Source organism: Eschrichtius robustus, chromosome 11 (genome assembly GCF_028021215.1).
Source record: "Eschrichtius robustus isolate mEscRob2 chromosome 11, mEscRob2.pri, whole genome shotgun sequence".
In the NCBI taxonomy this organism is placed as follows: domain Eukaryota; kingdom Metazoa; phylum Chordata; class Mammalia; order Artiodactyla; family Eschrichtiidae; genus Eschrichtius; species Eschrichtius robustus.
Window position 1 is genome coordinate 102,633,403 of NC_090834.1, and position 14,367 is coordinate 102,647,769.

At 38.9% G+C, this 14,367-nt stretch overlaps 1 protein-coding gene and 1 pseudogene across 3 annotated transcripts in view; one reads left to right on the plus strand and one right to left on the minus strand.

The window, feature by feature from the left end:
- Positions 1-1,026: 1,026 nt before the first annotated feature.
- On the plus strand, positions 1,027-3,427 carry LOC137772280 (mitochondrial calcium uniporter regulator 1 pseudogene; annotated as a pseudogene).
- Positions 3,428-8,708: 5,281 nt separating this feature from the next.
- Positions 8,709-14,367, minus strand: part of LPXN (leupaxin) — a 42,499-nt gene continuing 36,840 nt past the window's right edge. For all 3 annotated transcript variants that reach the window (XM_068556708.1, XM_068556710.1, XM_068556711.1), the window contains exons 8-9: positions 10,101-10,249; positions 8,709-9,776 (exon numbers count right to left, since the gene is read on the minus strand). In XM_068556708.1, the coding sequence (XP_068412809.1) occupies positions 9,507-9,776; positions 10,101-10,249 (419 nt within the window). In that variant the 3' untranslated portion in view covers positions 8,709-9,506. The remainder of the gene's footprint in view (positions 9,777-10,100; positions 10,250-14,367) is intronic.

Consider the following 14,367-nt stretch of genomic DNA (forward strand, 5'->3'; position numbering starts at 1 on the left):
AAGAATAAAAATGGAAAATTATCTATTTGTAGATTTGCAAACCCTGAGGGCTTCTTTGTTAGTGAAAAATAAAAAAGAAACAGTTTAAACTGGTGCTTTGAAATATATCTCCCCCTCGCCTTTAAAGAGGAAACCAACAGCCATCGGCTGTATCACAGCACATTTGCATATGTAAACTCATAGAAGAGGGACCAGCCTGATTCCTTAGGATAACACCTCACCTCAGCCTCCATCTCATCTGTCCCCTGTTGTATCTAGTTTGATTACCTTCTTCATCTTAAGACTCCAATATCTCCATCTCTGGGACCTTCGTCCTCTCAGCACACAAACATCCAAAAAATACTTCTCAACTCTGATCATCCTTAGAGCTACCCTTCTAACGCAGCTTTAGTTTCCACAATATATCTCAAAAGAGATGTTCATGTCCACTGAGTGAATGAACAAAGAGATGATAAAAAGTCAAATGATATTGCACAAGGTAACAGAACTAGTAAGCAGTAGAGCTGGACAGAAGCCTACACCTGAAGTCAAAACCCACATCATAAAGCCGTCCCCAACTTCCCTGGTGGTGCAGTGGTTAAAAATCCACCTGCCAGTGCAGGGACACGGGTTCCAGCCCTGGTTGGGGAAGATCCCACATGCCGCGGAGCAATGAAGCCATGCGCCATGCCTACTGAGCCTGCGCTCTAGAGCCCGCGAGCCACAACTACTGAAGCCTGCACGCTCTAGGGCCCACGTGCCGCAACTACTGAGCCCACGAGCTGCAACTGCCGAAGCCCACGTGCCTAGAGCCTGTGCTCTGCAACAGTAGAAGCCACCGCAATAAGAAGCCCACGCATCCCAGCGAGGAGTGGCCCCTGCTCGCCGCAACTATAGAGAAAAGCCCATGCACAGCAACGAAGACCTAACACAGCCAAAAAATAAAATAAACAAATAAATAAATAAAATAAAAAATCGTAAAAAAAAAAGCTGTCCCCATCTTTTAACTAAAGTTCAAATACATCAGTCCCAAATGAGCCATAAACCCATGCCTTAGTGTGTTTACTTGAAGGAAATGGGTTTACTACTCGACAAGCAGAAATCATTGCATCTGCATTGGTCAAGATCATGGAGGCCAACATGGATCTCATCTACAAAGATATGTCACCAAGATGCAGCGGGACATCATTCTTCGGCAGATAATGTCTCAGGTTGCTAATGTGAAAAAGGATATGATTATTATGAAGAGGAGCAAATTTCCATCCTTCAAAGCAGAAAATGAGAAAATGAAACTTGAACTATATCAATTAAAACAAGTTATGGATGAAGTGATAAAAATCAGAACAAATACAGAATTAGATTTCAATGTAGAAAAGAGCAGAATCAAAGAACTATATTCATTGAACAAAAGAAAGCTGCTGGTAATGAGAACAGAAATAGTGATATTACATCTCAGCAAGATCAGTCCCCCATTTAGATAGACACTGAGGTTGCTGGCCTCAAAACCATGCTAAAGTTGTACAAGCTTGATAATATTAAATAGTTAGCAGGGTCTATATTTTTGTGCCTAATGTAAGTCTGGGATTTTATGACCTGTGTATATAATAAAGTGTCTATTAAAAAAAAAAAGATCAAAAAAAAAAAGGATCAAAATTTGCCTGTTGATGAGTCTGGAATTAGATAACGGAGTGAAGCCACCAAGCTTATGACCAGAAAGCATGTGGAATTGTATCTTTGCCACTGTATCCTTTTAAGTAATATTATGGACAGAATTGTGTCCCAACAAAGTCCATGTGTTGCTTTGCTGTTTATCTGAAACTAATGCAACATTGTAAATCAACTATACTTCAATTAAAAGAAAAAAAAAAGACTATGTGTTGAAGCCCTAATTCCCAATGTGTCTGTGTTTGGAGATACGGGCTTCAAAGAGGTAATTTAGATTAAATGAGGCCATAAGGGTGGGACCCTAATCCAATAGGACTATTGTTCTTATAAGAAGAGGCAGAGACACCAGGGAGACACATGCACAGAGGAAAGAACATGAGCGGACAAAAGAGAGAAGGTGGCCATCAGCAAGACAAGGAGAGAGAACTTAGGAGACACCAAACCTGTCGACACCTGGATCTTGGACTTCCAGCCTCTAGAACTGTAAGAAAATAAATTTCTGCTGCTTCAGTCATCCAGTCTGTGGTATTTTGGTAAAGCACCTCTGGGAAAACTAATACAAGTAATAATGATGCCTGGGAATTTCACTTGAATTGTGGTTAAGCCATTGACAGGCAATGAACATCATGGCCTTGGAAGGTTCCTGAACTCTTTTTCCTTGGTTCTGCTTCCTTAACCTGGGTTCGCTGTTTTCTATCTATGGGAAGCAGCTCACTGGATGGATTTCCTGTGCCATGGAAATCATTCTGTCTTGAGCATTACTTTGTCAATATGTTGCTGCAAAGGAAGATTATCAGCTCACACTGAAGCTCTTCTCCTAATCTCCCAGCATTTTCAATTCCATCAGCTTTCATCCTTATCCCAAAAAAGATTTCTAAAATCATACATAAACAACTAAAAGCCTGCCATGGTTTCACAGTCTCCATGGAAATTCTGCAGAGGGAAGCTATACTGACTTCCTCACATATCTCTTGGACTATTTTGTTAATGCCTTTTATGTACGATTCTTGGAGGTTTACAAAGCTCTTTCGCACTTATTATCTTGGTTAATCCTCACAGCAAACCCACATGGGAGGTATTATTACCCACATTTAGCATATTATGAAGCTGAAGTTCGGAGAAGATAAATAGCTTAACTAATGTTTACATAATTTGTAAGTGGTACAATTGGCCTGTGAACTTGGGTCTGTCTGATACCAAGGCTACAGTTCTTGCCACTATACCCCTAAACAACATAGGTTGCACCACTGGATCACCCTTCCTGCCCTAGTGCCCCTCACTCATCCCTTGAAAATTCACCTCATGGGACATATTTCTGAGATGTATTTTACACTGTTGAAGTAAAGCCTAAGAGAAAGTGTCCCAGGCAAGGTATACTAAACAGACATTGGCCTGGTTCTAGTGCTATCACTAAAATTGAGTGATCTTGGCCCATTCATGTCATTGATCATTTTTCCATAGGTAAAATGGAAATAATAATCCCATTGCCCACTCTCTTCCTCCCTAAATGCCCTCCACCATTACTACACTAGCTGTAAGCTAGTGTAATGCATTAAGCTTTCTAGAACTGGGAACATTTTAAAATTCTGCAAACAAATGGCTTACGACCCATTCCAAATATGATCATCAGTGACTCGAAGACCTTTCCAGTGAATTTTTTTTCTTACATGCTTACCTCCTCATAACTTTCCCCAACAGATGCTCTAAGTTTCCATATCTGGTGGTACTCGTGGCCAGGGGCACGCTGATGCTTCCTCCTGCAAGCAGCTGTGACTCAGACTAAAGGCTTTCCTTGGTCAGAAGCATGTCCAGCTTGCACAGAGGGAGGCAGAGGTGGGGTGGGGGCACTGGCTGGCATCCCATGTGGTCTACAATCAACCTCAGAGGTCATGAAGAGTGTTGAGCTCCAACTTCCCATAGCAGCAACCTGTTCATTAACGAACGCTGAACTGGCCCTTTGCTGTCTCATTCCCTCGCCCCCCCGCCACCTGTACATCCAGCGACACCCTCCTAAATAGACTATTGCACACAAATTCTAGTCTCAGGGTCAACTTCTAGGAAAACCCAAACTAAAAGACACTCCAGGATGAGAGGTAGTATCCCCAGGCAACTTGCATAAGGGAATTAACTGAGTGACAGGATCCCCATTACAACCACTCTTCCTCACAGAGTGTGTTGTATGTCACCCTTCTTGTTTCCCCATGTTTCCTTCTTTACTGGAAGCTCTGGAAATTTCACCTTGTCCAACTCACAAGCTCTCTTGTATATCCCATAACTTTCTCCCCTCCTTCTTTCCCTCTCTTTCAAAATTTTCAGATTATTTTAGGAAAATCTCTCTCCCTCTAAGCTCCCCCACCTTATTTTTGAGCCTCTGATATTTCTTAACTCACATCTGAAAATGCAAGGGCACCGGACAGGGAAAGTCATATTTTCCCAGTGTCACTGGACATAATGAAAACCATCACCCTCAACCTCCAGAGCACAAAAAAGTATCCCTACAATCTCCTCTCAGCATCACTATAAATGTCTTCTTTCTCTTCCTCAAGCTCTCATAAACCCAATTTTCTTCAAGTACCAACTTTCGGGATAAAGGTAAATATAACTCTCTTATAATTTTCCATTTTTTTTCCTTGTTTTTTGCAAGTAAGGCATCAAGTTTTTAAAATTATTTTTCACTACAAATACACAGCACTACAGTAACATTAAAGGTTTAATCATTTTCTATGCAGGGGCACTAGACAAAGCAGCATATATAACATGATTTTCAACACATTTTTGCGTCTCAGAGGATGGCAGCACCCTTCCCTCTTTTTTGCCCCCTTAGTGATATTGATACACATTACTCAACTTTACTAGCAAATTGGACAGGAACAAGAAGCTTGTTTTCTAAATATATGAGCTATGCACAGGATGCCTCAGACTTAAAATACAGCATTTCACTGTGCTCTAATGTAAAAAGTACTGGGCAGTGAGCAGATAGTTTTTTGGTCTATTTGTTTTTCATGGTGACATGCAGTGTACATCCTGTACCACTATAGAGTTTACTTGTTCATTTATTCATTTTTTCACAATACTTTAAGTTTATAAAAGAAAGAATATATCTGTTCTGCTTACTCAATTAATTGGTGACACAATTCCAACTCAAATCAGCTGAAGCAAAAAAAGAAAAGTTACAGCTTCCCAGTCTGAAGCTAAGATGCTGATACGCTAAGACTGAGTGGCTCTAAAAAAAGAAGACATTGCCTCTCCATTATTTATTTCTACTTTCCTCTGTGTAGGCTTCGTTCTCAGGCCCCCCAAGTGATGCTAAAGATACTACTTCTCAGCAGCAAAGGGCTTTTAATATCCTCGGAGCCAGAATCCTAAACAAATCAGAGGGCCTCTTTCCCAATAAGTCCAGGGAAGGTCCTGGGGAGCAATCTGATTGGCTTTGCTAGGGTCACATGTCTACCCCTGATCCAATCACCTTGATCCAGAAGAACAAAGAACATTTACTGGTCAGGCCTGAGACTTGGGGCTGAGGGTAAAGTCAGCCCCACCTAAGCACATGGACTGAAAAATGGGAGCCATGCAACTCCTTGTGGAAAAACTAGACTGAAAAAAATGATGCTGAGAAATGTACTTCCATTCTATTTCATATCCCCAGTTAGTCCCGTCATATAATGCAACATAGCATATCAAAGTCCAAAGGCAAAAAAATCCAAAATCAAATTGTCTCACCAACTCTGAGTTGAAGTTTACAGGAAGTAAAGTCCTGTTTGATTTCTTGATTTGTTCATTCTCAGCTATAGGAGTTGTATCATTTACACCCGTGATCTGAGATATCTCTCACTGGAATTGGGATAGTTTTCCCAGGCAGAAATGTTATTCCTAGAATGCAATATTTGTTGAGATTTGGTGATACCTAAAATAGGGAGGCAAGATGGATTGTTCTGACCAGGATGGCAGAATGTCTATGCAATTATCAGAATCCATGGCCTGTCAACCTAAATGCAGTTAGGAGATGTCTTTTCACAGGAAGTTAATTTAAACACTATGCATTTACCATAACTGGGGAGGAGGAACCTCCTACATTAACAGCATTTTACCGAATAGATTTGAGAATAGATTTGAGACATTGCTGCCTCTGGGCATAATTATACATTTGTAACAAGCACAACTCAAGCACCAGCACTGATCTGAGAATTCTTTCTTCCTCCTCCAGGGGATCCCAGTAGATTTCCATTTCCGCTTTGACCTCTGGGTTCTCAGCACTTAGTTGCTGCCCTGATGGAGAGTTTTATCTAATAACACAACCTCCACAATATTTTGAGGGCAAGTAGTCACCTTTTTAGTCTCATATTTTAGTGGCTGCCACCTCTGTCCTTATTAAGGACCTGCTCACACCTGAGACACTTGCCCCTAGAGAGAGTTGTCACTCCTTCTCACCTTTATTTCAGCTAGAAGATCTCCCTTCTCAGATTCTCACACTGAAGCTGCTTTTTGATGTTTCTTAATGCCGTGCTCCGCCCCACCCCCCAGGGCCTAGGGAAGATCAGTATCTCTGCCATATGTTGCTTTTAACATCATGTTCCTGGCTCTCCTCTGCTTTTACATCCTGTAAGGTTCTCAGGCATGTTCCCTCAGGGCACTGGAAAGATCTAGCTTACCTTCCATATTATCTTGAAACTCAGAAGCTCTTTAATATTTTTGTTTTTGAACATATAGGCATATAATTCAAGATTCATTGCCCTCTTTTTACCAGTACCCAGATTTTTCAATATTCACATCTCCTCCACAGAGCCCTTGTGTTTTTAGAAACTTAATCCTGCCCCTAACTCTGGAAATGATCTAGTTTGGTTTAAGGCAAGCTGCGTAGTACAATTCCCCAGCAAAAATCACTGGCGGGTATGTGACCTAACCTAGTACAGTTAGGATGATCTCGGGACTTTTGCTTGCAAAGATAGAGAAAAGTACTCTCTCTCCCTCTGCTGGTCACAAACAGGGAGCCTGTAGCCAGCAGCCATCCTACAAGGTTACGTGCTAGAACTTGTATAGAAAAATGATTGCCATCTTTATTGAAGTATCACCTTGGAGGACTCTATACTTATTCCAAACAATCATTGGCCAAACTGAGGATTTCCTCCTTGAGAACAGAGTTCCCAATCTATGGCACATTCTTTTATAAAAATATATAGCCTCACAGGTGGAAAAAACCTGTCTTTTGAGGGTAGGTTTTACATTTTTATTTCTTTAAATTAATTTTTATTGGAGTGTGGTTGCTTTACAATGTTGTGTTAGCCTCCCATGCACAACAAAATGAATCAGCCATTCACATACAGGTATCCCCTCCCTTTTGGACTTCCCTCCCATTTAGGTTACCACAGTGCATTAGGTAGAGTTCCCTGTGTTTACATTTTAAAAGCTATAACTTACTCAGAACCAAGAGTAAACAGGTATATATCAGTGTGAGAATAGTATTTTTTTTAACAGGCGAACGTCAAAATTTTGAGTGGTTTCCTTGTTGCTAAAACCTGGGTCCTGAAGGCAGCATCTCCTTTTGAACAAATATATAACCACTTACTTTCATTATGAAAAGAAAAAGTTTTCACTTCCTAATTTCACCCTAGTAAACTCTGGTTTTTCTTCGAAACTTTTAAATACATAGATTCTACTGAAATCTCAAAACAGCTAATCGTTAAAAAAAAAAAAAGTCAGCACCTGAATGTTCTCTCTTAAGGGTTAAAACCCAAGTTTCCTTTGTCAAATTCCCAAAGCTACCATATAAACATCTGCAAATGACATCACAGAGTCATATGCAGTAAAGACGATGTTTAGAAATCGAACATATATTTTGCTTAGTCTGGTACTCTCAGCCAGCCAAACAGGACAAAAACCCAGCTGGCTCCCTACCTGGGTGGCCTCCCACATAGTTTGGATGCATTTGGAGCTCCTATTTTATAGAATTAACTGTTACTACTTCCTTTTAATTTTCAAAAGCCCCTCATCATCCGTTCCAATAAAGGAGACCAAAATGATAAAGCTTAGCAAGAATCATTTAATCCATTTCAGTTCTCCAAGAAATTCTGTGCCCACATTAATAATCTAAAGACACCAAATTCAGCCCTATTTTTAAAAATACCTCCAGTGAAGGAGTTTTCCTCAGTAATTAAAAAAAAAAATTTTAAATACATTTATCTATTTATTTATTTTTGGCTGCGTTGTGTCTTCGTTGCTGCATGGGCTTTCTCTAGTTGCCACTAGCGGTGGCTACTCTTCGTTACGGTGTGCAGGCTTCTCACTGCAGTGGCTTCTCTTGCTGCAGAGCAAGGCTCTAGGCGTGTGGGTTTCAGTAGTTGTGGCTCGTGGGCTCAGTAGTTGTGGCTCGCAGGCTCTAGAGAGCAGGCTCAGTAGTTGTGGCGCACGGGCTTAGTTGCTTTGCAGCATGTGGGATCTTCCTGGACCAGGGCTCGAACCTGTGTCCCCTGCATTGGCAGGTGGATTCTTAACCACTGCGCCACCAGGGAAGTCCCTGAAAATTTTTTAATAACAAATAATCAAACAGTTATTTTTAAGATCATGGTAAGAGAGATATGGTATAGACCTTATCGAGATTTCTTTTGAAGAAGCATGGCTCCTTCTGAAGCTGACTTGAGATAGGACATGAGAAAGTCAGATTCCTTAATAGCCTGGCAAGCTTTTGTACAATTTTACTTATAATATTTTTCAGAGGAAAAAATAATTAAGTGGAGATTTTTTTTTTAGGTGGGCCTGGGATTCCCTAATCCAAACTGGAAAATGGTGAAATGAGGTTTTATAGCATCTTTCTTCAGAGATGCTCTAAGAACAGCCATCTTGTTTGTCTTTATGAGACAACTATGAATTAAGGAAGATGCATGTTTCATTTTTTTAAACAGCTTTATTGAGATATAATTGATATACAAGAAAATTGGACAAATATATACAAATTTATGAGTTTGGAGATATGCATACATATGCAAATATGAATTTGGAATTGCCTAGTGGAAATCACTTTTTCCATAGGTAAACAAAGTGATGAAAAACTTTTAAGAAGCTTTGCCATCTTTTAATCAATCACCGAAGTGCAAAAAATAAAGTGAATGTTATGAGCCCAAATTAAGAGAAAAGTTAGTGACTAGGAGTCCCCCCTTTTAATTTCTTTTGATTTAAATGAAGCGTCCATTGTATGGAAGTAAACAAGAGGTATGATACAAATTTAATTGCCCATTGTGCCTAGTATATAACATGGGAAGCAGAAAGTTTATTTACCAAAGTAATATGACATTGAGCCATTAAAACCACAAGCTACTTTATTTATCAATGATGTCAGTATTCAAAGTTGTCCAGTTAAAAATCTACTTTCTCTTGAAAAAGAAATACACTGAAGGGAAATGCAAGGAGCTTAAGAGTGATATCATGATTCCTAACAGCAAAATAAAGTCTGCAGCAGTGATTGTGAGAAAGTGAGTCACATGGAAATGCGGGTAGCTTAAAAGACCCAGTTATGAGGGCCAGAAAAGAGAATATCTGAGTAGAGTCATCATAGGGGTGAAAATGGAGAAATGTGAGTAAACCAGTGTGGAATGAATGTGTGCATGTGGAAAATACATCTGCAGAGGCACTAGACAGCAGCTCCCAGATCTAAATTCAAGTACCTGATAAAAAAAAAAAAGTAAGACTTGAAATCAAAACTTAATACCACAAGCCTAGTCATGTAACATCTAGACGTTCCCTTATTTTTTCATCACCTTTGCTTTCTCTGTAAGCCTATGGAGCAGAAGGTCAGTAACTACAAATGTACTCTCTCCTCTCTTGGTTTAAATTTTATAGCAAATCAGAAGAGGGTGTGGGTTTAGCTGAGATTACAGTGGGAAGAGCTTATTGAAGCAGGGTTGACAGTAGGTCTTGTCATTCTGCTCTCTGAAGATTCCCTTCGACAGCTGCGTCAGGCAGAAAGCACATACAAAGTGTTCAGGATGGAACTTGTAGCCCATGGCACTGATGCAGCGACCAGTGATGGGCTGCCCACATCCGTGGCAAAGGGTTCCTCGGCGGTGATGGTAGTGGAGTTCACAGAAGGGACGTCCATCCAGTTCAAAGAAGGAGCCAGTAGAAAAACTGCTAAAGCAGTCCTGGGTGGGGTGGTGGAGAGAAGAAAAAGAAAAGGGAGGCAGATGTCAAGCAGTAAAAGCATCAGCAAAACTTCAGCCTTGAAATCCCTGCTAGTTTCCTGCCAGTGCAGGAATTCACTCGGGTTCTTGACAAATAGACGCTAGAATATTGCCCATTTGCAAGACAGACAAGCAAATGCCCACGATGGAGGCTGTGTTTTGTGTTTCTTTTAAGAAGGCCCCTGTCAAATTCTCATCCCGAGCTGTGAACCCTCTTACCAACTGCCTCTCAGAAAGGAGAACCCTGACTTTCCCTAAATCCAAAAGATAAGTGAGTATACAGACCCCACAGACAAAGCACTCTGGGTGCCAGACAGTGTCCATGGCTGAAAGGTAGTTTTCCAACACTGGGCGGTTGCAGCCGCCACACTTGGGTGAGAACATGGCTAAGAAATCCTTCCGGCAATACGGCTTCTTGTCCTTCTCATGAAAGCCTGGAGAGAGAAAAATCAAGGGTTCACTACTGCACTGTGAGACCTTAAACCAAGGTAGAGACTGAGAAGAGGCCAATGATTTAAACTCTCCCAAACTCAGTGTCTTCATATTCAAAATGGTGCTAATAGATACCTACCCCAAAGGGCTGTTAGAAGAAATATATGAGATAATGCAGGTAAAGTGTTTCCGTATTGTGTCTGTTTCATAGTAAGCATTTAATAAGCATTAAGGTCTATTCCTCCTCAATGCCTTTGTACTGAGTACTCCCTCAGCCTGTACAGTTCTGCCACAGGCCTTGATATGGCTAGCTTCACCCTGTGTTTCAGAAATCAGCTCAAATATCATCTTATCAGAGAGGCATCTCTTTAGCCTGTATCTACACTTCATCTTTTTTATTGTCTTTATAACATTTTCTATTATCTGAAATTTTGTGGTCTGTTGTCCATCAATGGAACATTTGCTCTAAAAGAAACTAGATATTGTTGCTCTGGTCACATTATATCCCTAGTGCCTAATATTTAAAAATAAAGTACTATTAAGTAATAATTACCAAATTGATGCAAGATCTAAATATAATAATAAAAACCCTACAAATACTTAAATTAAATATGGATAGGTTCCTCTTTAATCAGGGAATGAGAAAATTGTAATAAAAACATCTCACATTTCAAAAGCAAGTTAGAGACTAATAAATTTAGCTACATTAAAAATACATATGAATGACTTACGCATGACGAAAAATATCATAAGCAAAGACAAAGACGAAGGACAAACTGAGGAAAATATCTGCTAATTATATCTCAGAAAAATATAGCTAATACAAGAGTTCCTAACTGGATGCATGATTTAAAGTATTGTTTTATAAAATTTTAAAAAATATAAAATAAAATAGAAAAAAACACAATCCCTAAAAATTAAATCAAGTTTAGGCAAATTAACTTAACTGTATATCAAATTGATGATATGACTAAAGAAAGGCAATGATTCATTCATGTGGCTTTAAAACACAGTATTTTGACTGTATAGTCATACTGGATCTAGCCTAAAGACAAAAAGAGCTACAAAGAAATTTTAAACTTTTTTCAATAATCTTGTTTTTGCAACATTTATATTCATTTCTTTAAAATAATATGGGTAGATTTATAAGAAAGCAAATAATCAGTTATAGTAATTTGGTAATACCCTTGGTAGGTAAGGCTTTCAGTGTGAAAAAAAGATACAAGCATAATATAAAACAATTTCAGTAAAGGAAAAAACCTGTAATCTTATATTAGAAATATCAGTATAGAGATAGCCTCATCCACCAGAGGGCGGACAGCAGAAGCAAGAAGAACTACAATCCTAGAGCCTGTGGAACAAAAACCACATTCACAGAAAAACAGACAAGATGAAAAGGCAGAGGGCTATGTACCAGATGAAGGAACAAGATAAAACCCCAGAAAAACAACTAAATGAAATAGAGATAGGCAATCTTCCAGAAAAAGAATTCAGAAAATGATAGTGAAGATGATCCAGGACCTCGGAAAAACAATGGAGGCAAAGATCAAGAAGATGTAAGAAATGTTGAACAAAGACCTAGAAGAATTAAAGAACAAACAAACAGAGATGAACAATACAATAACTGAAATGAAAAATACACTAGAAGGAATCAATAGCAGAATAACTGAGGCAGAAGAACGGATAAGTGACCTGGAAAACAGAATGGTGGAATTCACTGCTGCAGAACAGAATAAAGAAAAAAGAAAGAAAAGAAATGAAGACAGCCTAAGAGACCTCTGGGACAACATTAAACGCAACAACATTCGCATTATAGGGGTCCCAGAAGGAGAAGAGAGAGAGAAAGGACCTGAGAAAATATTTGAAGAGATTAGAGTCGAAAACCTCCCTAACATGGGAAAGGAAATAGCCACCCAAGTCCAGGAAGAGCAGAGAGTCCCATACAGGATAAACCCAAGGAGAAACATGCCTAGACACATAGTAATCAAATTGGCAAAAATTAAAGACAAAGAAAAATTATTGAAAGCAGCAAGGGAAAAATGACAAATAACATACAAGGGAACTCCCATAAGGTTAACAGCTGACTTCTCAGCAGAAACTCTACAAGCCAGAAGGGAGTGGCATGATATACTTAAAGTGATGAAAGGGAAGAAGCTACAACCAAGATTACTCTACCCGGCAAGGATCTCATTCAGATTCGATGGAGAAATCAAAAGCTTTACAGAGAAGCAAAAGCTAAGAGAATTTAGCACCACCAAACCAGCTCTACTACAAATGCTAAGGGAACTTCTCTAAGTGGGAAACACAAGAGAAGAAAAGGACCTACAAAAACAAACCCAAAACAATTAAGAAAATGGTAATAGGAACATACATATCAATAATTACCTTAAACGTGAATGGATTAAATGCTCCAACCAAAAGACACAGGCTCGCTGAATGGATACAAAAACAAGACCCACACATATGCTGTCTACAAGAGACCCACTTCAGACCTAGGGACACATACAGACTGAAAGTGAAGGGATGGAAAAAGATATTCCATACAAATGGAAATCAAAAGAAAGCTGGAGTAGCTATACTCATATCAGATAAAATAGACTTTAAAATAAAGAATGTTACAAGAGACAAGGACACTACATATTGATCAAGGGATCAATCCAAGTAGAAGATATATCAATTATAAATATATATGCACCCAACATAGGAGCAACCCAATACATAAGGCAACTATTAACAGCTATAAAAGAGGAAATCAACAGTTAACACAATAATAGTGGGGGACTTTAACACCTCACTTACACCAATGGACAGACCATCCAGACAGAAAAATAAGGAAACAAAAGCTTTAAATGACACAATAGACCAGATAGATTTAATTGATATTTATAGGACATTCCATCCAAAAACAGCAGGTTACACTTTCTTCTCAAGTGCGCACAGAACATTCTCCAGGATAGATCATGTCTTGGGTCACAAATCAAGTCTCAGTAAATTTAAGAAAATTGAAATCATATCAAGCATCTTTTCTGACCACGCCATGAGATTAGAAATCAATTATAGGGAAAAAAACGTAAAAAACACAAACACATGGAGGCTAAACAATACGTTACTAAATAACCAAGAGATCACTGAAGAAATCGAAGAGGAAACCAAAAAATACCTAGAGACAAATGACAATGAAAACATGATGATCCAAAACCTATGGGATGCAGCAAAAGCAGTTCCAAGAGGGAAGTTTATAGGTATACAATCCTACCTCAAGAAACAAGAAAAATGTCAAATGAACAATCTAATGTTACACCTAAAGGAACTAGAGAAAGAAGAACAAACAAAACCCAAAGTTAGCAGAAGGAAAGAAATCATAAAGATCAGAGCAGAAATAAATGAAATAGAAACAAAGAAAACAATAGCAAAGATCAATGAAACTAAAAGCTGGTTCTTTGAGAAGAGAAACAAAATTGATAAGCCATTAGCCAGACTCAATAAGAAAAAGAGGGAGAGGACTCAAATCAATAAAATTAGAAATGAAAAAGGAGAAGTTACAACAGACACCACAGACATACAAAGCATCCTAAGAGACTACTAAAAGCAACTCCATGCCAATAAAATGTACAACCTGAAAGAAATGGACAAATTCTTAGAAAGGTATAATCTTCCAAGACTAAACCAGGAAGAAATAGAAAATATGAACACACTAATCACAAGTAATGAAATTGAAACTGTGATTAAAAATCTTCCAACAAACAAAAGTCCAGGACCAGATGGCTTCACAGGTGAATTCTATCAAACATTTAGAGAAGAGCTAACACCCATCCTTCTCAAACTCTTCCAAAAAATTGCAGAGGAAGGAACACTCCCAAACTCATTCTATGAGGCCACCATCACCCTGATACCAAAACCAGACAAAGATACTACAAAAAAAGAAAATTACAGACCAATATCACTGATGAATATAGATGCAAAAATCCTCAACAAAATACTAGCAAACAGAATCTAACAACACATTAAAAGGATCATACAACACGATCAAGTGGGATTTATCCCAGGGATGCAAGGATTCTTCAATATATGCAACTCAATCAATGTGATAAACAATATTAACAAACTGAAGAATAAAAAC